We start from the raw sequence: 25,775 nt of genomic DNA, 5'->3' as shown, positions 1-25,775 counted from the left end.
AAGCGTATTACTGCGCAGACATGCGTGTCTACGCATATCTGGTTTCAAGCAAGAGGTACAATCTACTATCCTCAATCAGCCTTTGGATCAGGAACACTTGTTCGGACCTACCGTGGACATCTCTTAAGAAAAGATTGAAAAGGACACAAACAGCCAAATCCATGGGGGCTCTACAAGCAACAACTAGTAGAGGTTCTTTTCATCGCTCCTCTTATAGGGGCGCCTCCAAAACAACTGGCACAGAAAACACCTCTTCCACTTATAAAAGCCCCACTCAAACTTCCCCTAGCAGGGGATATGTTAATGGGACATACAGAGGCAACAACAGGGGCAGAGGACGTGGTTCTAATACCCGGAACTCCCCCAACACAAAGCAGTGACTTCCCTCCACTACCCCCAGACCACTCCACTCCGGTCGGGGGAAGACTATCGCAGTCCCTACCTGTCTGGAAGTCCATCACCACAGACAAGTGGGTAAGACAAATTATCCAGTATGGTTACTGCCTGGAACTTACTTCTACCCCGTCCACCCCCCCCCCCCCCCCCCCCCCCCCACATACCCCCCAAACAACGTCCAATGTCCACAGAACATCTAACTCTTCTCAAGCAGGAGGTTCTCTCTCTCTTGCAAAAACATGCAATAGAACTGGTTCCCCTACACCAGCAAGGTACGGGGGTTTACTCCTTTTATTTCCTCATTCCCAAAAAGGACCGCTCTCTCAGGCCGATCTTAAACCTCAGAACGTTAAACCTGTATATACAATCCGACCACTTCCACATGGTCACACTGTTGGAGCAGTGGGAGGACACTCCCACTGCTCCAACAAGACGATTTCCTTGCCACTCTAGATCTCACATTCCTATTCGCCGGCTCACAGGAAAGACTTGGGGTTCATTTTAGAGCAATTGGTACTCACAAACATTTGCCAAGGGGTCACAAAGAACAGTTTGTGGTGTGCCCGAGGGACGCACTGATGCCAGCAGGGTGGAGGGAAGGGGTCTGGGTGGGTCATGGATTGTATAAGGAGGTTCAAAAAAATTTTAAATAGGGCAAGCAGTTATTTTCAGGTTAATAAATGCTTGCCCATTTATTTAACATCTTTTTCTAAATATTAGTCTTAGCAAATAAACAGCAGCTGGTGCTGCTGTTCACCAGGAGGACCGCATTTAAAGGTTAAGAGGGCCGCCAGCGGCCCCCGGGCCGTACTTTGAGTATCACTGTGTTAGACGGACAACATTATTAATTCAAAGTCCTTCCATTCGGGGTCACAACAGCCCCAGAATCTTCACAAAATGTCTCGCAGTGGTAACAGCCCACTTAAGAAGGGAACACATTCATCCTATATTTCCTTACCTAGACGACTGGCTCGTAAAAGCCAAGTCACGCAGCAATTGTGTACAACAAACACACAACACAATCCAGCTGCTGCACAGGTTAGGATTTACAATAAACCTCACCAAGTCACATCTACAACCGTCCCACACCCAACAGTATCTAGGTGCAACAACAGATACTTCCAAAGCCCTAGCATAACCCAATCCAGCCATGATAGCCAGTATGCAAGCCCTCATAACAAAATTCCAACCGCAACACTCGCTACCAGCTCGCGTGTTAATAGGGATGATGGCCTCTTGCAATTTAATTGTCCCTTACTTCAGACTCCAAATGCGTCAGTTATAAGAATGTCTAACACAACAGTGAAACCAAGCTCAAGGTCATCTTACAGATCTGATGTTGGACAGCCGCACATATCACTCTCTGCAATGGTGAAGCACACAAAATCTTTCCAAAGGGCGGCAGTTCTTAGAACCTGTTTCACAAATAGTACAAATAGTGGACGCATCGCTCGCCTGCTGGGGAGCTCATCTCTTGAACTACGCCATTCAAGTTATGTGGACCATTCAACAAACTCCTCCACATCAATCACCTGGAGTTACTGGCCATATTTTTCGCACGAAAGTCTTTTCAGGAACATATCCTAGGCAAAACTGTCCTCGTCCGGACGGACAATATGACAGCAATGTACTATATACAAAAACAGGGGTAGACACACACTCTGCAGCTTTCAGGCCTAGCTTAAAGCATTTGGAGATGGGCCATTCCTCAAGATATACTTACCATCAGAGCATCTACCTGGGATACTCAATCAAATTGTGGATCTGCTCAGGCTTCAACAACAACAGATTCACGAATGGGAACTTCATCCGCAAGTTCTTCTTCAGTTTTTTCAAATGTGGGGCCACCCAGACATAGATCTGTTTGCCACACATTTAAGCACAAAATGCCCAAACTTTGCCTCCAGGTATCCACACCCATTGTCCACAGGCAATGCGATATGGATGAACTGGTCAGGCAGATTTGCGTACGCTTTTACGCCTCTCCCGCTCATACCGTTACTGGTGCGCAAACTCAGTCTCTCACTATGATCCTAGTTGCTCCAACATGGGCCCGACAACCATGGTTCACCACACTGCTGGAACTCTCAGTAGTTCTGTGCTAAAAGCTACACCTTTCCCCAAAGCTTCTTACACAGAACCATGGAGAGATAAGACATCCAGAACCAGCTCAACTGAACCTAGCGATCTGGCTCCTGAAGTCTTAGAGTTTGGTTACCTCAATCTCCCATCAGACTGTATGAACGTCATTAAAGAAGCTAGACGTCCTACCACTAGGGCATGCTATGCAGCTAAATGGAAAAGATTGTTATTTACTGTAATAACAACACAATCAATCCATTAGATGCTTCAACTCAAAACATTATCTGTTATCTCCTGCATCTACAAAGATGTAATCTAGCATACTCATCCATACGATTACATCTTGCTGCTATAGCAGCTTACTTGCAAAACAGACAACACTTGTCATTGTTTAGGGTACCTCCCATCAAAGCATTTATGGACGGTCTTAAAAGGATAATTACTCCCAGAATTCCACCCTCTCCAGTATGTAATCTAAACGTTGTCCTTACTAGGCTCATGGGACCCCCGTTTGAACCTTTACATAAATGTGAGTTGCAATTCCTCACATGGAAAGGGGCTTTTCTTGTGGCCATCACATCTCTCAGAAGAGTAAGTGAACTGCAGGCATTAACCATACAAGAACCGTTTTTGCAAATACATCATAACAAAGTGGTTCTTAGGACAAACCTTACATTCTTACCCAAAGTAGTTTCAGCTTTCCACCTTCACCAGTCTGTTGAGCTGACAGTGTTTTTCCTTCAACCAGAGTCAGTAGCTGTACAAGCTCATCATACGCTGGACGTAAAAACATCTGTTCTCTACTACATTGAAAGGACAAAACGTTACAGAAAAACTCAACCTTTCGTGGCTTTCTCACCACCACATACGGGCAATCTTATATCAAAGGCTGGAATTGGCAGGTAGGTTGTTAAATGCATTCTGATATGCTACCAAAAAGCGTACGTTATCCGTTCCCCCAAAGCGGATTCAACACGCAAAATAGGGGCATCCATGGCATTCTTAGGAAACATTCCCATGGATGACATTTGCAAAGCCGCAACATGGTCTACACCGCACACTTAAGCAAAACACTACTGTGTAGATGTGCAGGTAAAACAAGCTAGTGTGGGCCTGGCTGTACTGAGAACACTTTTTCAAACTACTGCAACACATACAGGTAGCCACCGCTAACTGTGTAACTGCTGTATAGTCTATGCAAAAGTATGCGATTTACAGCTCATATGCCTTGAACGGAAAATGCTACTTACCAGTATGCATCTGTTCTTGGCATTTAGAGCTGTAGATCCACATACGCCCACTCACCTCCCCAGACACCTATATATGTTGCAGTACTATCTTACTTAAATACATTACACATGGACATCTTTTATAGTTCTAACTCCATCACCCTTTATGGCGAAAACAATCTGGAGATGGAGTTGATGCCCATGCGCACTACTAACCAAAGGAGGAGTCCCCTATATCGTGACTAACACTTCTAAATTACCAAAGTGCAAACATCCAAGCCCAACACCATATGGCGATCTATGCAAAAGTATGCAGATCTACAGCTCTACATGCCAAGAACAGATGCATACTGGTAAGTAGTATTTTCCTTTTTAATTATGTATTTTTTTTATGGTCCGCCCATGGAGGCTCTAGTAGGCCTATGTAGAAGAAATACAAGTCTTGTGGGAGTCCTTTTTCTTTCTCCTTGTTTCCCTCCCCCTTGCTCCTAGTTCTATAAAGAATTTCTAGGGGGTACCTTTTCCTGGATATTGACTAGTTTCAAGGAGTACTTTACAAGGCTTACATTATTTGTGAATGACGGTGCAGCTGTTATCTAATCAAACTTGAGCCTGAGATGCACGGAGATGAAGAGGGTTCATCCTTGGAACAGTCCCCTGCCAGCTTCCACTCGATACTGCTGCAGTGATTTGTGGCCTGTCGCAAACCAATCTGCTCTCTTAATGCCCCCTCTGCATGGTCTGTGAAAGAGACTTGTGACATCTCTCCTCTCGGATGGGTGTTTCTCACGAAGGAAGTACAGAGCGTGTGCACTAGCTATGGAGGCTTTACCCTAGTGACCAAACGAGCAGTGATGATTCATAATCCAGGGCTATAGCTTTCTAGATCAGCTTAATACCCTGCTTCCAACTAATAAACTGTGAGGGGAAACGGATTTCCTTGTATTTAATTTCTGTCAAGTCATGCAAAACATGCTCTCTCAGATGTCTTTAGTGCTGGAGCTTTCTACGGGTAATGCACCCTGACAGGTGGCCTTCTAGACATATACTGCTGAAACAGCTCAGCCTCTTCAAATTAATGAATATTCTGACCCCTTAAAAATGCTGGCCAAGGGCACTGCACTCCTCATAGCAGTACAGCAGTCCATTAAATGCTGGCCAAGGGCACTGCACTCCTCATAGCAGTACAGCAGTCCATTACTGCCCCCAAGCATTCTGTATCTTGGCAAGGGAAGGGTTAGCATGTCTAAAGCCAGACCCACCTGATGGGAAGAGTGATTGGGGTAGCTAGTGTTTCAGGGTTAAATTACCTTTGTCCTTGTAGTATATTGCAACTTTCCCAGCACATGACAAGTAGCTCACACTCAGTATTAGATCACGACCCCTAAGCTGAAGGGTAGTGCTCCTTAACTTACTACGATATGCTTCTCGAAGCTGTCTCCAGTGAGGAACGCCCTTCACAGAAATGGTACCCATACCTAAGTGCCGGTCCATGGACCAAGTTCTAAGTGGGTATTCAGTTGATGTGCATTCATCTGTGGGCCGAAGTTACCCTGGTGCTTGGCAGGGTGGAGGGGGGTTCGGGGTATTTTTTGTATGCTTAGTTTGCAGTGTTGGATTGCAGCGCATGTGCCCACTTTCCAATAAGCATGTGTGGCGCTAATTATAGGTGGTGAAGGCCGGTGAACGGAGTTATCTCCGAGAGGTGTGAAGACCTTAGGAGGGGAGGGAAAGCCGAATTAGGTAAAGGCCGAGAACAGCTGGAGAGTGTGACCTAAGAACATGAAGCAGTGTTGTGACTTCTAAAAGAGGAGGGTGAAGAAGCTGAAGGTGAGACCTTGGGATAGGGTCAGAGAAGCTGGGGAGGAGGGCTATAGAGAAAAGGCTGGCCTGGAAATGGCAACGAGAGAAGATGCAAGGAGGAGAAGCAGTGGCAAAGAAAATCGCAGAAGGAGCGAGTGACCTGATGGTGCCAAAAGGAATAAAGAATTAGCGGTAAGGGCAAAGGAAGAAAGCATTGGCGTCTGGTCTGGTTAAGGAAGCGTTTTGTAGCGTGAATCTGTTCTGGGTTCTCAGGCTGTGCATTATTTGTTTGGGGCAAAGGAGGGAAGGAATATTGGTGATGAGAAGGAATGGGCAGAGATGGGGGGGGCGTAGGGAAAAACAAGGGTGAAGGGAGGAGCATGGGGCAGCGTGCAAAAGAAGGGGCGGTGGAGAGGGAAGCAAAGAAAGGGCAAAAAGCCATTACAGGTAGTAAAGGGGACAAAGCGGTCGAAGAAGAGATGGAAGAACAGACGTCCAGGCTCTCCCTCATCACCGGCCTTCACGTGTTTCTTGCATGAAGCATGTGTATTAGTTCTCAGTAACTGGAATGTTTTGTCTTGTTTTTCCTCGTTTCTTTTTTCCCCCTCTCCTGGTTGTGCCTCTGCAGTGTGGTTTATCAGGACGGATTTTATGGGACCGAGCTCTATGTAAGTAAACCTGCTTTATCAACCTCCTAACCTTTCAGCAAGCCAGCCTTTTCATCCCTTAAAAAGACAAAAGCTTTGAAATCATAAACTCTGTGGGGTGGGGGTGGGGGGGGTGGTCGGAGGGGCTTTTGCCCCTTCCTGTGCACCGTTGTAAGTCTTTCCCCACCCGGGTCCCTGCAGGTGTTCACAGTAATGGGAGGGGGTCATGGATGTAGTTGTGTTCCCACCTCCAGAATGTAGTGCATGCATGCGCAGTCTTCAAGTGAAAGCTAGTAATGTTTATTAGGCAAACTGATTAGTAACTTTCTAAGATGACGCTCATTAATGTAAAAGGAGCAACAGTACACATGCCATACCACAGGGCACCTCTGCTAGCAATAGACTCCTTGTACTCCATGATCGCCCAGGCATACCAGCCTGCAACCCCCTGCTTCGGCGGGTCCCAGCACAGCAACAGTATGGTAGGAAAAGCATGCTCTTAGGGCAAACAGGAGCCTTGTTTGGGCTGAAGGGAATGAAAAAGGTTGGCTTGCACCCCACCCACTGACCTGCAGAATGTTGTCATTTGTTTCTCTGTCAGGGCCACTGCTTTTTTTTTCTTTTTTTCTTTGTTTTGTATAACGTTTTTCTTGCTGCAATAGCCGGTTTCTCCTTTGAACTGTCCTTCTGTTCTGTTGTAGACTAGTCTTGCAGGAGCCCATGCTTAGCACTAAAATACCGCAGGTAGGAGTGCCCGACTGACTCAAGCCGAAACATCTAGAAACATTTTTCTTTTTTTTACCTTCTTTTTTTTGTTTATTTTTTGGAATTGCTGTGGTAAAACGAAAATTACAAAACAATTGACCTACTAACATGCCCAGAGGCCTTGTTGGAGAAGGGAACAGAGCTACCTTCCTGCTAAAACAAAGTGAACAATTAATTCAGTGCCCATCCTTTCAAATCTGTAACTCTGCTGACACCCTTTAACCCCCGAAATCCCCTCACACTTACTTCCCCTTATTCTTCCTACTTTGCCATCTCCCCACGGTGGGTGGGGAAGGACAAAAGAAATAAATGTTAAGGTTACATAATTTCAGGAAGGAAATGAAGATGCTGAATGGGCATCCTGCGGTCTCCAGACTGATAACTCAAATGGGAACCAGTGAAAGGTGAACATAATTTGTTGTCCTGCTGTGACCTTTAAGGTCTCCGAAGATCCATCAATAACTTCTTGGTACATTCTACACCACGAGGCACAACAGTGGTGTAGAAAGCCATCTTAAAAGGGATCTATTGACCTGGATATTCACTCAAGGGAATTACTTACTTTTGAAGCCCTTTCCGATGGTGCCTGAGAATTTTGACCGCCATTCCAGTTTAATTTGTCATCACTTGTCATACATTTTCCTGCTTCGTCTCCCTCTGATTCATGTGTAGGCCTGGGCTGTGAACTCAGCTCTGTTTGCAGAGTTTTCTGCACTCCGTGGAGCTCGTGGAGTGCAGAATACTCTACTTCGGGTAGTGCAGTGCAGTTTTTTTCCTGCTCGCACCCGATCGCGAGCTACTGCTTGGTTCAAATTTCTGCCCTAGTGGCAGGAAGACAAACGCGAACGGCAGTTCGCACTACACTCTACTTGCGGAACTTCGTGAACTACACCCAGGCCTGTTCATGTGCTTGTTGGGGTTGTTTAGGAAAGCCTTTGTTTAGCAGAAGGCAGTGAAGTTAAGGATGTTGAGTGGTTCCACACAGTGTGACAATGGAGGACGTTATAAATTGAGCTCCAGCCACCAAGAAGTCAAGCCTCATGCCTCAGCGTTGCCTCTTACTCAGACTGTAATATCGGCAGTATCTGCTCTGACAACAGTAGTGCTATTGAGCTCTGGCTTTTAAGATTTGTTAGCGCCAACTGCCTGCATTGAAGGTATATATTTGGTGTCCTTTTCCACTGAAAGATTAAACACTGTTTCTTCCTGACCACGACATAGGATTCTGGTAACATCAATCCAGTTGTCACAGAAAATCTTGTTCCTCATGACACCATACACGTTAAGTGCAATCTACATTCAACATGCAAAAGCAATGTTTTTTTGAGGAATAAACCACATTCTCACTAGAACATTTGAAGGTATAGGGATAAATAAAGCATAGGAATATAAGTATACCATACATTCTTATGTTGTGCATAATTCTTTCATATAATGGATGGACTCAGAATGGCATTTTCTATTACTATGACTAAAATGTTTGTAGACCTTCCACTTATCCTCCGCCCTTAAATTGTTTGGTTCTACAGGGTTCTGCTCATCCACTTTCTTGTACTTTTCTCCTGGCCAGAGATTTGTCCGGTTCAGTAAATGTTGCCTCTTTAAAAATAAAGTGTGAATTTGTTTGCCCATGCAATTTCATAAGCAGATTTCTAGAACACCTAAGGATACTATAGTCGGTGTGCTTCTTCGAGCACAAAGGTTGTGTTCTCAAGCTTGTCTTCACATTAATCTATTGTAGCCTTATGCATTCTGAATACCTATGACCTTTAGATCCATCTGGCAGACACTGCTCACCTTCGGATGGACTCTAGGACCACTGTATACTATGTACAAAAATGGTGGAACCTATTCTAGACCTCAATCTGAGTAAGTGCACACATCTTACTGAGATGGTGCTGGGTTTAAATTGATAGGTTTACATCCCTAGCAGAAAAATGCTCAAATAAGAGTCCTGCAAACTTGTCACTAGTGACATTTCAGTCCAGATGTTCTCCGTTCTCCTTCAAGGACTACTTGACCATATAGGCAGGTGTAAAATGTTGTTTGATGGCATGTGTGGCTGTAGATACACATGCTTAGCATAAGTCTGCCATCTAGTGTTGGGCTCGGAAGTGTGCAAGTTGTTTTTCTTGGAACAAGTCTTTGAAGTCACAGGGTGGAGCGGCGACTCTTGCTTGCAATGCGCATGGTCCGCAACGCCATTGTTAGATTTTGTTTTTTCTTCCGCCAGGTTTCGATGTGTTCTCTGCTCCATCTTTGAATCGTCATTTCCTACTAGCTAGGCCTTAAACGTCTGTATAGTCATTGATTGTAGTTACTTAATGATCTACAATGGTCGCTCGTAAATGTGTTTCCAGTCGACTGACTCCCTTGGGTCCTTTGGCCTTCTGGGCAAATTTCCATTTGTCGACATCTCATCCACACAATGGCCCCTCTGGTGATGGAACGAATACCATTTAGATTTTGCCCACGCTGCCACGCCAAGTTCCCACACACCGACTAACATCTAGTGTGCAATTTGTGCCTTTCTCCAGATCATCAGGAATCTGCTGGTGAGGCTTGACATTCATTCTGAACAAAGAAAACATTGCTGGATCGACACACAAGGATAGAGATGCCCTGATGCACAATCGAAAACACTCCAGACATTTTTGGTTCCGAAGACTACCACCACAAGGCTCACGCTCAACTGCCAGCAGCAGACTAGGGCACCTGTTCTCATGGTGACAGTTCGAGATCCAAGCTAGAGATCCATGACCTTCCTCTAGGACAATCTGAGAACTGTGCCCCCTTAATTCCAGTCTCAGCCTCGACAAACTATCCTAAAGGGTCGACCATCCACTTCTGATCACCCAAAGTCTATGCACAGGCTACTGCCGCCCTCTGGCATGGTTGGCACCGATCAGCCATATCTGACATGCCCAGCCCCGGCGCCGAAGGAGCAGCACAAATTTCATGGCCACCAGCCGTTGGCTTCGACCTGAGTTTGAGGATTCGGCACTGGGGTCTCGACTCAAACATCTTCGGCACCGAAACTAAGTACCTCTGATCCAAGGCCTCGGCATCGAACCCCTGTGTGATAACTGCTGTCAGAACTAAAGTCTCACACTGTCTCCAGACAAAATACCAGTCCGAACCTGTGGAACCTGTGCTTCAAAGGTTGCAGGAACACTGACTCAAAACAAAAACATATGGTTCTCATCCAGGGAATACTCATCTAAGTCCTAATCTATGAATAATCCCCACCCATGTGCGGGATCCCGGAGCATATAGAAGATATATATATATATATATATATATATATATATATATATATATATATATATATATATATATATATATATATATATATATATATATATACCGTGCCTTTAAGACCTGTAGGCGACCCCCCTGCTCCCATGATGCACCACAGGTGGCAGTTAGGTCAGTTCTTTTTTCCGGCTCCTTCTGAGAGGATCCTGGAACTCTTTAGTTTTTTGACTAAAACTGATTTGGAAGAGATTTTTTCTGAAAATTCAACGTTTTCTGGTTTCTAAAGGCTTCTGCTGCTTGTTTTGTAGACTTCCATAAATTTCTTCCAGTCAGAATGCCAGCTTTATTCAGGAAATGTCCTTCCTGTAACAAGAAAATGACATTGGCAGATCCACACTCTGCGTGTATTGTGTGTCTTCCATCCTCACACAACCCTGACCAGTGCCACCTTTGTCATAAGTTCTCCAGGCGGACCCCGCGCGACAGGGAACGCATACAACTCCATGCTGTGCTGGAAAAGGACGATTCATCGGGTGGGTGGCCATGGAGGCCCCAGGACATCATCTTCCAGCAAGCAACGTCGAAAGCCCGACGTTCCACCTCTCCTCACCCTAAGAAGAGAAAGGGGACGAGAGAACCGACATCGAAGTCGCTGTCGAAGAGGCCCAGACACTCTTCAGGAACATCATCTCGACGTAGAGAGTCTCCGCCGCATCCAAGTAAGTGTGCGTCGAAGCACCACACTTTGGGCTCGAAGGCTGTGGGTGCTGAGAGACCGAAGTCTCCGTCAACGTTGAGGCTTCCGTCGTCGTCGAGACACTCTCCGCCACCCTCTAGGGGGTCAGCGACAAGAGTAACGACGGCTAACATCTCGCCGCCGGTGGGCGTGCCGTCGTAGAGTGGATCGTCTAGATCCCACCACTCTAAGTCAAGAAGATCAACGTCGACACAACGACATGGAGGGCCGCCGTCGACACGACGTCGTGAAAGATCGCCGTCGACTCGACGCCATGGTGGGTAGCCTTCGACTCGGCACTGTGAAAGATCGCCGTCGACTCGACGCCATGACGGATAGCCATCGACTCGGCGCCATAGCAGATCGACGTCTAGGTCTCCAAATCGACGTCGAGATCACCTCATCGATGTAGGCGATCGACGTCAAGACCATCGAGACCTCATTCGACGCCGATGGTGACTCAGACCTCATCACCGTCGAAGCACTCGACGTCGGGAGTAGAGGTCACAGGAATTGCGGAGTCCCTGCGGCAGTCAGATCCCGGGTCAAGATCATCTTCAGGAGACCGGTCATCGTCTCCAGGAATGCACATTGTGGAGATCTCACCAGAAGCATCCCCCAAACCTGCGGAGGGGAGGGCCCGCAGTCTGTCGCCTCGCCGTCCTCAAGGTGCTGTGTCAGGTGGCCGCAGTAATCCGGACTCTGATTACTCCCGCACGTATTCGCCATCCGGGCCCACTCCTCGGACAAGCACTCTGGCTGGACCCTCGAAGTCTCCCCCTAGGCCAAGATCCCCACCCAGACCAAGGGCGCCTTCCAGAACAAGATCGCATTCTAGACCAAGATCGCCTTCTACACGTCGGTCTAGGTCCAGGGGTCCTCACAGCCATCATTACAACAGGCCCCATAAAAGGAGGCGCACAAGATCACCTACATGGTCTTCCTCTACAAGATCTCCGACCTTCTCCTCAACGCCTCCATCATGGGTGTCGCCCGTAGATGACATCTCGACCTTCACAGATGTTCTGGGTAGGGGTGCAACGAAACATCACTTTGCATACCCCGGTGGTTCCCACGTCTGTCATCTTTGACATCTTGCATCACCGGACAGCTCCTAGACAGTTGCTACCACTGGTGCCTGGATTTTTGGAACCGGCTATGGTCACGTTCCTCACCCCTGCGACGGTGGGTTCCGTGCCATCCAGAATTGCCAAAAAATACACAAGGCTCCAGTAGAAGACACCTTGTTTCTCAGGGCTGACCCACCAGCAGACTCAGTCATTGTGGCTGCAGCCATGTAGTCCCACTCCGCTTCTACCTCATCCACTGTGCCTCCGGAAAAGGATAGCAAACAGATGGACTCATATGGGAGGAAGATGTGCAAGACTTCATCGTCATCAATGAAGGTTGCGAGTGCCTCTGCCCTTCTCGGGAGATACAACAGATCTCTTTGAGACTCCCTCACACGTTTCACCGAGAAGCTGCCCAAAGAAGACCAGCAGGATTTCACTGAAATTCTACAGGAAGGAGGGCTAGTAGCCAATCAGGTAATAAGTTCTGCAGCAGACGCTTCAGGTCTCGCCGCACATGGCTACTCCCATGGAGTCTGTTCACGAAGCTCGGCCTAGCTGCCCCTCACAGGCCTCAAGCCTGATGCCCAGAAGAAAATTCTGAACCTCCCATTTAATGGCTCATCTGTTTGGGGCTCACGCCGATGACGAGATGAACAAAATGAAGGCTGAGATGGACACTGTCAAGGCTGTTGGTCTGGAGAAGTGCAGGGAGTTCCAGAAACGTTTCAGTCAGGGTGACAAACCTTCGTTTCAACAGAGGGTTCAAACCCCTCAATGGTCCTCCCAGAACCAACAAAGATCCCAGTTCCAACAAAGACGCCCTGGGAGAGGTAGAGGCAACAACAACAAACAGTCCACCTCTAAGCAGCCTCCCAATCCTTGTTGTTGTTTCCTCCGCAACCGTTCGCCACACCGGTGGGAGGGAGTGTAGCTTGTCACCTGGAAGAGTGGAAAGCCATAACAAGAGACAAATCACTTGCGCATAGCTAATACTCGGGTATTACTTGCTAGATACGATAGGGCTAACTGACCAAATAGAGACCCTATTACAGCATTTGCCAGACCAATATAAAATCCAAGCAAATTACATCATTCAAGAGGTTAAATTAATAACAAATGCCTCAATTAAATGTGCACTTGACGCAGCAGACACTGCTTCAAGAACCTTTAACACCGGTGTACTGCTCAGACGACATGCATACTTCCAAATTCCGATGCATCCTTCTCACAGGAAGTATCTAAGTTTTATGGTAGACGGACAACACTATCAGTTCAAAGTCCTTCCATTTGGGGTAACCACCTCAACCAGAGTGTTTACCAAATGCCTGGCAGTGGTAACAGAACACCTCCGAAGACAGCATATTCATGTCTTCCCGTATCTAGACGACTTTCTAATAAAAGCCAGATCCAACCAGTGTGCTCAACACACTCGCCAAACCGTACAAACACTCCACGACTTGGGATTCACAATCGACTACACCAAGTCGCATCTCCAGCCCGCTCAGATACAGCAATATCCAGGGGGCACAATAAACACTTCTACAGCTCTAGCATATCCCAATCCAGTCAGGATAGCTAGCATACAAACCCTCATAGCCAAATTTCAGACACAACGCTCTCTCCCAGCCAGTGTGTTCATACAACTAATAGGCATGATGGCATCTTGCATCTTTATTGTACCATATGCAAGACTTCAAATGTGTCCCTTACTGAAATGTCTACCACTTCAGTGGAATCAGGCTCAAGGACAACTTGCAGATCTGGTGTTGGTGGGCAGTCGCACACACCGCTCTCTGCAGTGGTGGAACACAAACTTATCCAAGGGGCGGCCGTTCATCTAGCCAATTCCACAGATAGTTCTAACAACAGACGCATCACTCACAGGATGAGGAGCCCATCTCCTCAACCACACCACTTAAGGCAAATGGACCACTCAACAGAAGGTGCTTCATATCCATCATCTGGAACTATTCGCAAAATTCCTATCACTAAAATCATTCCAACTCCATGTACAGAACAAGACTGTCCTCATCAGGACGGACAACACCCCAGCTGTGTTGCATACAAAAACAAGGAGGCACACATTCTCTGCAGCTGTCCCAGCTCTCACATAACATTTGGAGGTGGGCCATTCCACAAAATATATACCTCCTTGCAGAACATCTTCCGGGAGTTCACAATAAGATTGCGGATCTGTTAAGTCGACAGATACAACAGATTCACGAATGGGAACTACAGCTACAATTCTTTTACCATTTTTCCAAATGTGGGGCCAACCAGACTTAGATCTGTTTGCCACACACAAACGCAAAATGACCATCCTTCGCCAGGTTTCCACACCCGCTGCCCAAGGGCAATGCTATATGGATGAACTGGTCAGGCAGATCTGCGTACGCCTTTCCGCCACTCCCATTGATTCCACTAGTGGTAAGCAGGCTACGCCAACAGTCTCTAAAGTTGATCCTAGTCGCTCCCACATGGGCAAGTCAGCCATGCTTCAGCACACTGTTGGAACTCTCACTAGTCCCACACCAAAAACTACGCCTTTCTCTATCACTACTAACACAGAACCATGGAGAAATAAGGCACCCAGATCCAACTCAGCTGAATCTAGCAATCTGGCTCCTGAAGTCCTAGCATTCGGTTACCTTAATCTTCCGCCGGACTGTATGAACATCATTGAAGAAGCCAGGCGACCCACAACCAGAGCTTGCTATGCAGCAAAATGGAAAAGATTTGCTATTTACTGCACTAACAATCATATCAATCCACTGGATGCATCCATCCAGCACATCATTTGCTATTTGCTGCACTTGCAAAGATGTAATTTAGCATACTCATCTAGAAGTCTACATCTAGCAGCACTTGCCGCTTACTTACGAAATAGAAAACACTTTGCACTTTTTAAAGTGCCTGCAATTAAGGCCTTTATGGAAGGCCTTAAAAGAATCATCCCTCCTAAATTACCACCCTCTCCGGTGTGGAATCTCAACATTGTGCTTAGTAGGCTCATGGGACCCGCATTTGAACCTTTACATAAATGTGAATCTCAGTTCCTCACATGGAAAGTAGCTTTCCTTATCGCAATCACCTCTCTTAGAAGAGTAATTGCGATCCAGGCTTTAACCATTTAAGAACCCTTCTTACAAATACATCATAACAAGGTAGTTCTCAGGACAAATTAAAAATTCCTTCCTAAAGTCATCTCTGCTTTTCATCTTAACCAATCAGTAGAATTACCAGTGTTTTTTCAAAACCAACCCAGACTCCATAGCAGAGAGAGCTCTTCACACACTAGACGTCAAGAGAGCTCTACTTTATTACATTGACAGAACTAAAAGCTTTCGGAAAACAATTGTTTGTAGCTTTCTCTTCACCGCATATAGGGAATCCCATCTCTAAAGCTGGGATTGTAAGGTGGATTGTTAAATGTATGCAGATATGCTACCAAAAAGCCAAACTCACATTAACAGTTCCCCCAAAGCGCATTCAACACGTAAACTAGGGGCTTCTACGGTATTCTTAGGTAACATTCCCCTAGAAGACATATGTAAAGCAGCAACATGGTCTACAACACACACCTTCACTAAACACTATAGTGTAGACGTGTAAGATAAGCAACAAGCTTCTGTGGGCCAAGCTGTTCTTAAAACGGCCTTTTAAACTACTGTAACAGATACAGGTGACCACCGCTAGGGGAGATACTGCTGTATAGTCTATGCAAAGTGTACTATCTGCAGCTCATATGCCTCGAACGGAAAATGCTACTTACCAGTATGCATCTGTTCTTGGCATGTAGAGCTGAAGAGTAGTACACACCAACCCGCCTCCCCGGAACCTGTTTCTGTTCCAGTACTATCTTTCTTAGATATACACACATGGACATCTTTCTTTTCTACTAACTACATAATTTCCCATCATGGTGAAAAACAATCTAAGGATGGAGTCGATGCCCATGCGCTCTATCGTCCAAGGGAGGAGTCACCTATCTCGTGACTACAAAGACTTCTTCCAAGATAACACCATTCGAGCCCAACACCAGATGGCAATCTAATGCAAAGTGTACTACTTCGCAGCTCTACATGCCAAGAACAGATGCATACTGGTAAGTAGCATTTTCCTTTCTGCACTCTCAATGCAGCTGCTACAGCTGCAAGAGGCATCAACAAGATTGTGCTTCAGACTGCATGCCTGTCTTAAAATTTCAGGGTTTAAGCCAGAAGTGCAACAAAACATCGTTGTACTTCCTTCTGAGGGTGAACATCTCTTTGGCCCTCAATTGGGTACTGTACTTGAGAAAATACAAAAGATAAGACAGCCAAAGATATGGGGGTGTTCCAAACACATGTCCAACACTACTTTTCGATGCTCACCATATCGTAGAGCACCGAACCCCACAGACACCTCATACCAGTGTCCCCAGTCAGACCACATCGCCTGAGGTATACTATAAAGGCTCCTACAGAGGCAACCGTTCCTGGAGCTGGGGCGGGTTCTTCAAACCACCCACCACTGCCACTAAACCTTGACTTGCCCACCACTCCCCCAATCACACTACACCGTTCGGGTTAACTTCACCATACTTTCCCGCATGGCATCATATCACCACATACAGGCGGGTGTTGGATATTATCCAACATCGTTGTCTGGAGCTCAGTTCCATAACTCCGAACGTTCCACCCTGCACCCACAGACTGTCAACAGACCATCAGCAGCTGCTCAAAGAAGAAGTCTAAACTAATGTACAAAAAGGAGTGATAAACATGTGCTATTATTCAAACAAGGCATGGGGGTCTATTTAATTTACTTCCTTGTCCCTAAAAAAGGACGGGTCTTTAAAGTCTATTCTGGACCTCCGACCCCTACACAGATACATTCTCTCAGAACATTGCCACAGTCTCTCTTCAAGATGTCATCCTGTTACTACAACAAGGCAACTTCATGGCTGCCTTGGACCTAAAGAACACCTACTTTCACATTCCAATTCACCCAGCACATCATCAATTCCTCAGATTTGTGTTACAGACTACACTTTCAGTTCAGAGTGCTCCCATTTGGGGTCACCACAGCCCCAAGGGCGTTTACCAATTGCCAAGCGGTAGTAGAAGCTCACTTACGAAAGCAAAATGTACATGTTTTCCCTTATCTGAACGACTGGCTTATCAAGAGCACAACCCATCAAGTGTTCAACACACTCAAACTATCCTATACTTACTTTATCAACTAGGTTTGACAATCAATGCAGTCAGACCTCACAATCGACCCCTCCAGATACAGCCTTACCTGGTAGCCATCCTCAACTCACACAGGGATAGCTTACCCATATACAGCTAGGATATAGTCCTTCCAAACACTTCTTCCACAGTTTCAGCATCACCAACGTATAACAGTGAGAACTGTTATGCATGTTCTAGGAATCAATGCATCATGCATAGCCATAGTTCCTCATGCCAGGCTTGATACGCGCCTGTTGGAAAAATGCTTACTTCATCAATGGACTCAAGTGGACAGTCAGCTGGAAGATTTAGTGTTGATCAGCCGTCAAACTTGCCACTCTGCAGTGGTGGAGCTCCAACAATCTTCCAAGGGGACAGACTTTCCTGGACCTAGTTCCACAGAGGACCGTAACAACATATGCATCACTTACTGGTTGGGGAGCTCATATACAGGAGTTGACTGTACAGGGCCTCTGGACACCCAGTCAAACTCCTCTCAATATCCATCACCTAGAGCTGCTAGCACTGAAAGCATTCCATCCTCACCTTATTGGCTAAGTTCTTCTCCTCAAAAAAGGCAATAGGACACGTGTATTATCTGCAAATACATGTGGGGCATCAGGTCACCTCCGCTATCTCACTTTAACTAGGCCATATGGAAGTTTGCTTTAAGACACGAAATTCACCTTTTAGCAGAGTACATGCTGGGGTTGGACAGCAACTTTGTAAATTTTATCAGCAGGAGATGGCAATTCCACAAGTGCGAGCTGAACCCACAGGTTCACTACTCATTCTTCCAACAATTGGGCTCTCAAACAGAGAACAGTTTGCCAAGGCAGAAAACGTCCACTATGGATAAGTTGGTCAGGGTTATTTGCTTTTAGCTTTTCAACCTCTCCCACTGCTTCCATTTGTGTTTTGCAAACTTCAGCAGATGGCTCTAGCCCTCATACTAGGGGCTCCCACATGGGCCAGACAACCAGGGTTCACCACACTATTCAAACCCTCAGTCCCACACCAGGTACACCCCAACTGGCAGGACCTTCTAACTCCAAACCAGGGAGCAGTACAGCACCCACACTCCAGTTCTCTCAATCTTAAATGTACCTCAACAGTGTATGGATATTCTTAAGGAAGCAAGAAGACCCAGTACTAGAGATTGTTCTGTGGCAAAAAGTAAATGTTACATTCACTATTGCCATTCAAAACATTGACCCTTTAACCACTTGGATGTTATTGGAATCAGGCCCATATCATGAGATTTCCATTGAAATGAATGGGCAGTGCATGACGAGTTACCCTTGTCATTAGCATTGAAGAGGTTAACAGCAAATACTCATTACATTGTTGACTACCTACTCCATATACATACCTCTGGGTCGCCGCATATCTGCAAAATAAATAACACCTCTACATTCAGAGTTCCTGTTATCAAAGCTTTTCTAGAGGGCCTCAAGAGTTATCCCGCCTAGGGACCCTTTAACCCCTGCTTGAAATCTCAGCATTGTGCTGATAAATTTAATGGATCCCCCATTTGAACCTCTTCGCACGTGTCCTTCAAATTTCTCATTGTAATTACTTCAATCAAAGGTGTCCGTGAGCTTTAGGCGTTAAATTTAGAAGAACCATTCTTCCAGCTACATAAGGCCATGGTGGTACTATGTAACAACCCTAAATTCCTACCAAAAGTGATCATCTCACAGTTCCACTTAAATCAATCTGAGTTACCAATATTCTTCCCCAACCTGACTCAGTTGCTTTAAGAGCTGTACACACACTGAATGTAAAAAGAGCTCTTGTGTATTATATTGACAGAACTCAGTAATTTAGGAAAATGCAACAACTTTTTGATGCATTTTCTAAACCACATAAAGGCAGAGCCATTCGTAAATAAAGTATTTTCGAGGCATATGGGCGGCAGACCACACACTATTGCATTAGATTCCCATCTGGTGGTGGGCCCAGATGATTACACTTTGTTGTTGTCTTGGAAGAGCCTTTGTCTGTGGGATAACTCCTCCCTTCGACTCAATCTTCAGATTGTTTTTTTCCGCCATCGGGCTCGGATGTGTTCATCGTTCGGTCCCCTTACTGATATCTCTTCGAATCTATAAATCAGTCAAAATGCCATCGGCATCGTCATTGATTCCGGTTACCAGCGTCAAATAGAGACTTCACTTCTCGATTCCAGCGTTCGTCGGAGCTGTCTGGGCCAACTGCGCCATTGGGCCTTTGGCTCATGGAAAGAACACCCTTCAAGAAGTGCCCTCGGTGTGGACACAAATTCCCTCATACCGATCTTCATGAGGTTTGCAATCTCTGCTTATCTCCAGAGCACGAGAGTCAAGACTGTGAGGCCTGCGCTTCGTTCTGGTCCAAGAAAACAATCCGGACCGTCTAGCTCGAAGAATAATGGCGCAGTTATCTTCGTCTACACCAGACCAAATTATAGGCGAGGCTCCAATTGAAGTAGACGCTGAAGAACAGCAGCACAAAGACATCGCTTCCGAAGCAGAGGATTCAGCTTCTATCAATCCGAAGATGATCTTCCAGCTGGTCAACAGGTCGTGAGTACAGACGTCGACCCTGTTCACCCCACCGTACCGGGACAGGCTTCGGTTCCACCTCTACCTTCGGGTCCAGGTGCACACAGACCAAAACCTTCCGACTGCCTGCCTTCTTGCTCGGCAGCGAAGAATACAAAATAGCCTCCAGTCGACTCGGGCTCGAGTCAGTCTGTCGGTCCTGAAAAGCAGAAGGTCCTTAAGCTAAAATTAACACCGGCACCAAAGCATCCTTCGGTACCGAAAGTGGTAGAACAGAAAGCAAGTTCGACACCGAAGAACCGAAAACCACCCCGGTTCCGAAAAAAGTGGACCCGAAGAAGGTTCCGGTACCGAAACATACTTCGGCTCCGAAGGTAGATGAGTCGAAAAGTACTTAAGGAACCAAAACTCCGGATCTAAAGAGCACGGATCCTAGGAAAAAGTCTTCGGAACTGAAACCAAAATCTGCTCAAAAGACAATAGACAATTAAACCTTAGCATTTCTGCCCCATACCATATAAATCGGCGCCGAAAAGAGATTTGCCAGTAGAATAGCTTTTTAAACCAGATCCAAAGCAAAAAACTCTTCATATTAACCCAAAGACTGGACATATCACATCTGTGCCTGAAAAGAAGAAAATAGACTATCCTAAAACACTGCCAGTTCCTCTTAAAAAAGCATGCTCAAACTTCACCAATGAGGAACCCTTCACCAGAAAGAGAAGTACCAGTAGAAATTTCTTCTATACATTCACCATCTAGTACACATAGTCTTATACCACAAGATGAGGATGATGGGGATAGTTACTCACAGGACATAGAGTGAACATCACATGGGTGACATTAATGACCAGATGATATTCCTGGGCCATCAGGTGACCCATGGGAAGATAATAATGCACCAGATCTGCCACAAGATGATGAATACCCATCTAGACCATCTCCCCCAGATGACACTATTGGGTTTACGCAGCTCATTCATAGAGCAGCCACTTTCCATGGGGTAGACCTACACACAGATACAATGAAAGAAGATTGCCTAATGGGCACTTTAATGTCATCACATAAGACCACAACCACACTTCCAATACTTATTGGACTGGTAAGACATGCACCTGAAATTTTTAAGGACCCAGTCAGAGCAAGGGTAATTAATCCCAGACTAGAAAAAATGTACAAAGGGGCTCCAACTGATCCAGTATACATTAAAGGACAGTTGCCATTGGACTTACTAGTTGTGTCAAATGTGAGAAAAATAGCTAATTCGCAGACAACAGGAGATGCTCCACCTCCTGACAAAGAGTCTAAGCTTTTAGATGCTTCGGGAAAAATCACCATTTCACAAGCTGCTAATGTCTGGAGGATTGCTAACACTCATGCTTTGTTAGCAAGATATGATAAAGCTCATTATGATGAGTTAGTCACTCATGCAACACTTGCCAGAGCAATACAAAACCAGGGCTTCTGTCCTAATACAGGAAGGCAAAGTTATTACAAATACCTCCATAAGATGTGTACTAGACACAGCAGACACAGCTTCTAGAGCAATAAACACTGGTATTGTTTCGTAGACATGCATGGTTACGCATCTCTGGGTTTAAACCAGAAGTACAAGCCAGTATCTTAAACCAGCCATTTGAACAAGAACATCTTTTCGGTCCATCAGTTGATAGTGCACTAGAAAAGATGAAAAAAGATACAGGCACAGCAAAATCCATGTGAGCATTACAAACACAAGCCCATAGACCTTCCTAACGTCGCTCTTCATATAGGGGTGCCTCTAAGGGTTTCCAAACAGACAATACCTCCTCTTCTTTTAAAGCGCCCAACCAAACCTCGCCTAATAAAGGATATTATAGAGGAAGTTATAGAGGAAACAACAATAAGGGTAGAGGTAGAGGAAACCACAATCACAACACCTCTACTCCCAAACAGTGACTTCCCTTCCATCCCCCAGACCATTCCACTCCTGTCGGGGGGAGGTTACAACAGTTCCTACCTGTCTGGTACTCCATCACTGTCAGGTGGATAATACAAATAAGTCAGTCAGGTTATTGTCTGGAGCTCATTTCCACTCCTCCAACAATACCACCCAGACAGCGTCCTGGGTCACAGGAACACCTCATACTGCTAAGACAAGAGGTGCAATTTCTACTGCAAAAGAATGTAATAGAACCAGTCCCAAAAGAACATCAAAACACAGGAATTTATTCTCTATACTTTCTCATACCCAAAAAGGATGGGACCTATTTTAGATATAAGGCCCCTAAACCTGTACATACAATCAGACCACTTTCATATGGTCACACTACAACAGGTTCTACCGTTGCTAAAGAAGGGAGACTTCCTTGCCACATTAGATCTCAAGGACGCCTACTTCCACATTCCCATACATCAATCGCACAGAAAGTACCTAAGGTTCTTTCTAGAAGGTCAACACTACCAATTCAAGGTACTCCCTTTCGAAGTAACGACAGCACCTCGAGTGTTCACAAAGTGCCTAGCAGTAGTAGCAGCACACTTAAGAAGGGACAACATTCATGTCTTCCCATTTCTGATGGATACATCGGCCAGTGTATTCTTCACCTTGTGAATATCCCCCTGCGTCAGCAACGTTCGGAAAATTCTTTTGTGGCACGCCGGCGTGGACGACGTCATAGGAGCACAGCATCGCGCGCGACTCCGTCTGACGTCACCGACTCCTTATTAGGTCTACGACGGCGTGATGACATCCGTTCCCTTTTTTCCGCGCCGTCAACGCAAACGGTTTCTTGGGATCTTCTGTGTTACGGATAGTTACTTTGTTACTATTGTGGACTTTTGTTCTGTATCTGTTTGGTTTTGCTGTCTTCCGCCGAGATGTCAACGAAGAAGACAGGATTTAAGCCTTGCGATTCTTGTGGGAGGATGATGTTCATCACCGATCCTCATCGTGACTGTATGGTGTCTGGGTTCGGATCACGACGTCAAGGGTTGTCGATCCTGTTCAAAGATTAACCCAAAGGCTCTTCGGGAACGGGAGGTGAAACTTCTAGTTGCCAAAATGAAGGGTAAGGAGTCTAAGAGGACTTCGAGGTCAAGATCGAGACGTTAAAGGTCCCGGTCGGTGTCGAAGTCTGCTTCGGGTCATGCTTCTGGTTCATTTAAAAAGAAGCATAAGAGAAAGAAGCACAGTTCGAGACACCATTCCGGCAAGGAGTCAGACTCTAAAAAGAAGTCATCTTCTTGAAGACATCATAAGGACATGATTTCTCCTTCTCCAGCTCGTACACCTGAAGGTGGGGCCACGCCTTTACAATCTCTGGAGCCTACACCGGCATTGAATCAGTCTTCGTATCCGTATCAGTCTTCGGTGCATGATGAAGGAGAAGAAGTTCCTCAGGGTTCGACGACTCCGGTATGACGTCCCGAGGAACAAGAGGTACAGGAGGAGTCAAATCCGGTGCAGTCTCCTCTGGAGCAGCTGGTAGGCTCGTATCCTCAATTTCCTGGTCAGGACTCATCACATTTTCTAAACGCTATGTATGGCGTTTATGCGAGAGCAATGTTCCCCTCTGGTGCACCTGCTGGTCCCATGGGTCCATTGGCTTATAATCTTTGTGTGCCTCAGGCATATGCTCCGGCTCCTTTCCTGCCGTTTATGCCAACTCCGACTCCACCATGGCATCTCCTGGCGCCACCGAGGTCGTCGACTCCGTACATGGCTTCACCGGCTCCGGAGCGACCTCATGATCCGATTCAAAGTTCGACGCCGGTTCCAGCTTCTCATTCGAAGGCGGCTCCGACTCCTCATTCGACTCCGGCTCCATCGGAGTAGTTACCGGATCCGACGCCGGTTCGAATAGTGGTCGAGGCATAGAGCGCAGCACCTTTTGGAGGAAAGACATTTTGGAGAAGCTGAGATTGAAGAGGGCGAGCTTCAGGATCAGGAGGATTATTTTGAGGAGTTGCGTGATGCAAGTGGACTGGAACTTTCACCAGAATGGGAGTTGCCCATGGTATCTGATGCTCCTTCTAAGGATGTGGTAAACCATGTGGTAATTAAGAAGGCAGCGGAGCTCTTGAATTTGACTTTGCCATCTGTGGAGTACAAGTCGAACATCCTTACTGAAGTTCTCCATTCTCCATCCTCTGTGGTTGAACCAACTCTTCCATTTACTGAGGCTCTTACTGAACCCATATTGGAGGTATGGAGTAGACCATTTACTGATCCTGCAGTGTCAAAGACTGTAGCAAGGCGTTATAGAGTGGCGCCTGGAGATCCTGAATTCTTGTCCACTCGTCCTTTGCCAGAGAGTTTGGTGGTTCAGGCTGCTTGCTCGAAAAGATCTGCAGGTGCTGTTCCCCAGGTTCCTGGAGATAAAGACTCGAAGAAGCAGGATCAGAATGCTAAGAAGGTGTTTTCGCCAGGCAGTATGGCCCTAAAGTCTACTAATGCTACTTGTCTGTTAGGCAGATATGTCCAAGCTTTGATGCATACAATGACACAGATATCGCCTAAGCTTCCTGAGGAGGATAGGAAGAACTTTAGTTAAGTGATATCTGACACGCAGGCGGCAGCTCGACAGGTCATACAAAGTGGTATGGACACAGCAGATTCAGTGGCTAGGATCATGGGGTCTTCGATCGCCACTAGAAGAGCTGCTTGGCTAAAGACTTCCGAGTTTTCTGCGGATGTTCAGGCTGCTCTGATGGATTTGCCTTTTGATGGCTCTGGCCTTTTCGGAAAGAAAGCTGATGCTGCTTTGGAAAGGTTTAAGGATAGCAGAGCGACGGCAAGATCTTTGGGTTTTCAGACTAGAGGCTCTGTCTCCAAAAGGTACAAGGGTTTTGGAAGGTCTACTTTTTGTTCTTTTAAGCAAACCCAGCAGCAACAGAATCCTTTGTACAGGTCCTACAGAGACCGACAAAGGGGTCGATCTCGTGGACGTCAAACCTCCTCCTCCTCCTCCTCCTCCTCCTCCACTTCCTCCTCTGCTACCCACCCCCCACCTACAACAGCAAGGCAGCCCTAGATCCGCCGTTCCGGATCATGCGGGTCCTGTGGGGGGTCGGCTTACTTATTTTCTACGGGATTGGGAATCTGTTAAATCAGATCTTCGGGTTCTCAATCTCGTAGAGAATGGGTATGCTCTTCCCTTTCGGGAATTTCCCCCAAATTACCCTCCTTGCCAAGGTTTTTGCTCAGAAGACCACCTGTTGCTCCTTCAGGAAGAAGTGAAAGCACTGTTCAAAAAGGGTGCGATAGAGGTGGTTCCGGAGCAGGAAAGGAGTCAAAGGTGTTACTCCCCGGTATTTTCTTGATTCCCAAAAAGGATGGCAGACTTCGTCCAATCCTGGATCTCAGGATCTTGAACCTTTACCTGAAGTAGGAGAAGTTCAAGATGCTCACCCTTGCGCAGGTTCTTAAAGCGCTGATGGAAGAAGACTGGATTGTGTTGATCGACTTGCAGGATGCTGATTTCCATATACCCATTCTGAAGTCGCACAGGAAGTATATCCGCTTCAATGTGGGATCGCAGCACTACCAGTTTGCGGTTCTACCGTTGGTCTTACTACTGCGCCTCGAGTCTTTACCAAGGTGATGGCTGTGGTGGCTGCACATCTCAGAAGGTCAAGGATTCCAGTATTCCCTTATCTGGACGATTAGCTGATCAAAGCACAATCTCCGGAGGTAGTACTCCATCTTCTGCAAGAGACAAATCAGTTGTTGCACAGGTTGGGTTTTTCGATAAATGTACCCAAATCTCACCTGGTGCCCTCCCAGCGCAACCTGTTCATAGGTGCGCGGTACTGGACACAACTGTGTGTCGTGCATTCCCTCCACCTCAAAGGATTCACAACATTCAGGAAATTATTCCTTTATTTCGCAATGGAGCGGTCGTTCCAGTCCTGAAGGTCCTTTGTCTGCTTGGTCTGATGGCTTCTTGCATTCTGTTGGTCAACCATGCACGCTGGCACATGAGGGCACTCCAGTGGTGCCTCCGCAGGCAGTGGTACCAGCACCAAGGGGATCTCGGGGAG

General features: G+C 46.4%; 1 protein-coding gene across 19 annotated transcripts in view; it reads left to right on the top strand.

Annotated features, from left to right (window-relative positions):
• Positions 1-25,775, top strand: part of RBFOX2 (RNA binding fox-1 homolog 2) — a 617,871-nt gene that overhangs the window by 533,496 nt on the left and 58,600 nt on the right. For 10 of the 19 annotated variants that reach the window (XM_086958635.1, XM_086958667.1, XM_086958628.1 and 7 more), the window contains one exon: positions 6,139-6,178. The exons of 2 other annotated variants lie outside the window; for them this stretch is intronic. In XM_086958635.1, the coding sequence (XP_086814761.1) occupies positions 6,139-6,178 (40 nt within the window). Of the gene's footprint in view, positions 1-6,138; positions 6,179-6,858; positions 6,902-25,775 lie in introns of all 19 variants that reach the window. 7 more of the 19 variants (XM_086958623.1, XM_086958618.1, XM_086958605.1 and 4 more) reach the window with 1 other exon arrangement.

Source organism: Lissotriton vulgaris, chromosome 1_1 (genome assembly GCF_964263255.1).
Source record: "Lissotriton vulgaris chromosome 1_1, aLisVul1.2, whole genome shotgun sequence".
Taxonomy (NCBI): Eukaryota; Metazoa; Chordata; class Amphibia; order Caudata; family Salamandridae; genus Lissotriton; species Lissotriton vulgaris.
This window is presented reverse-complemented; position numbering and strand designations above follow the sequence as displayed.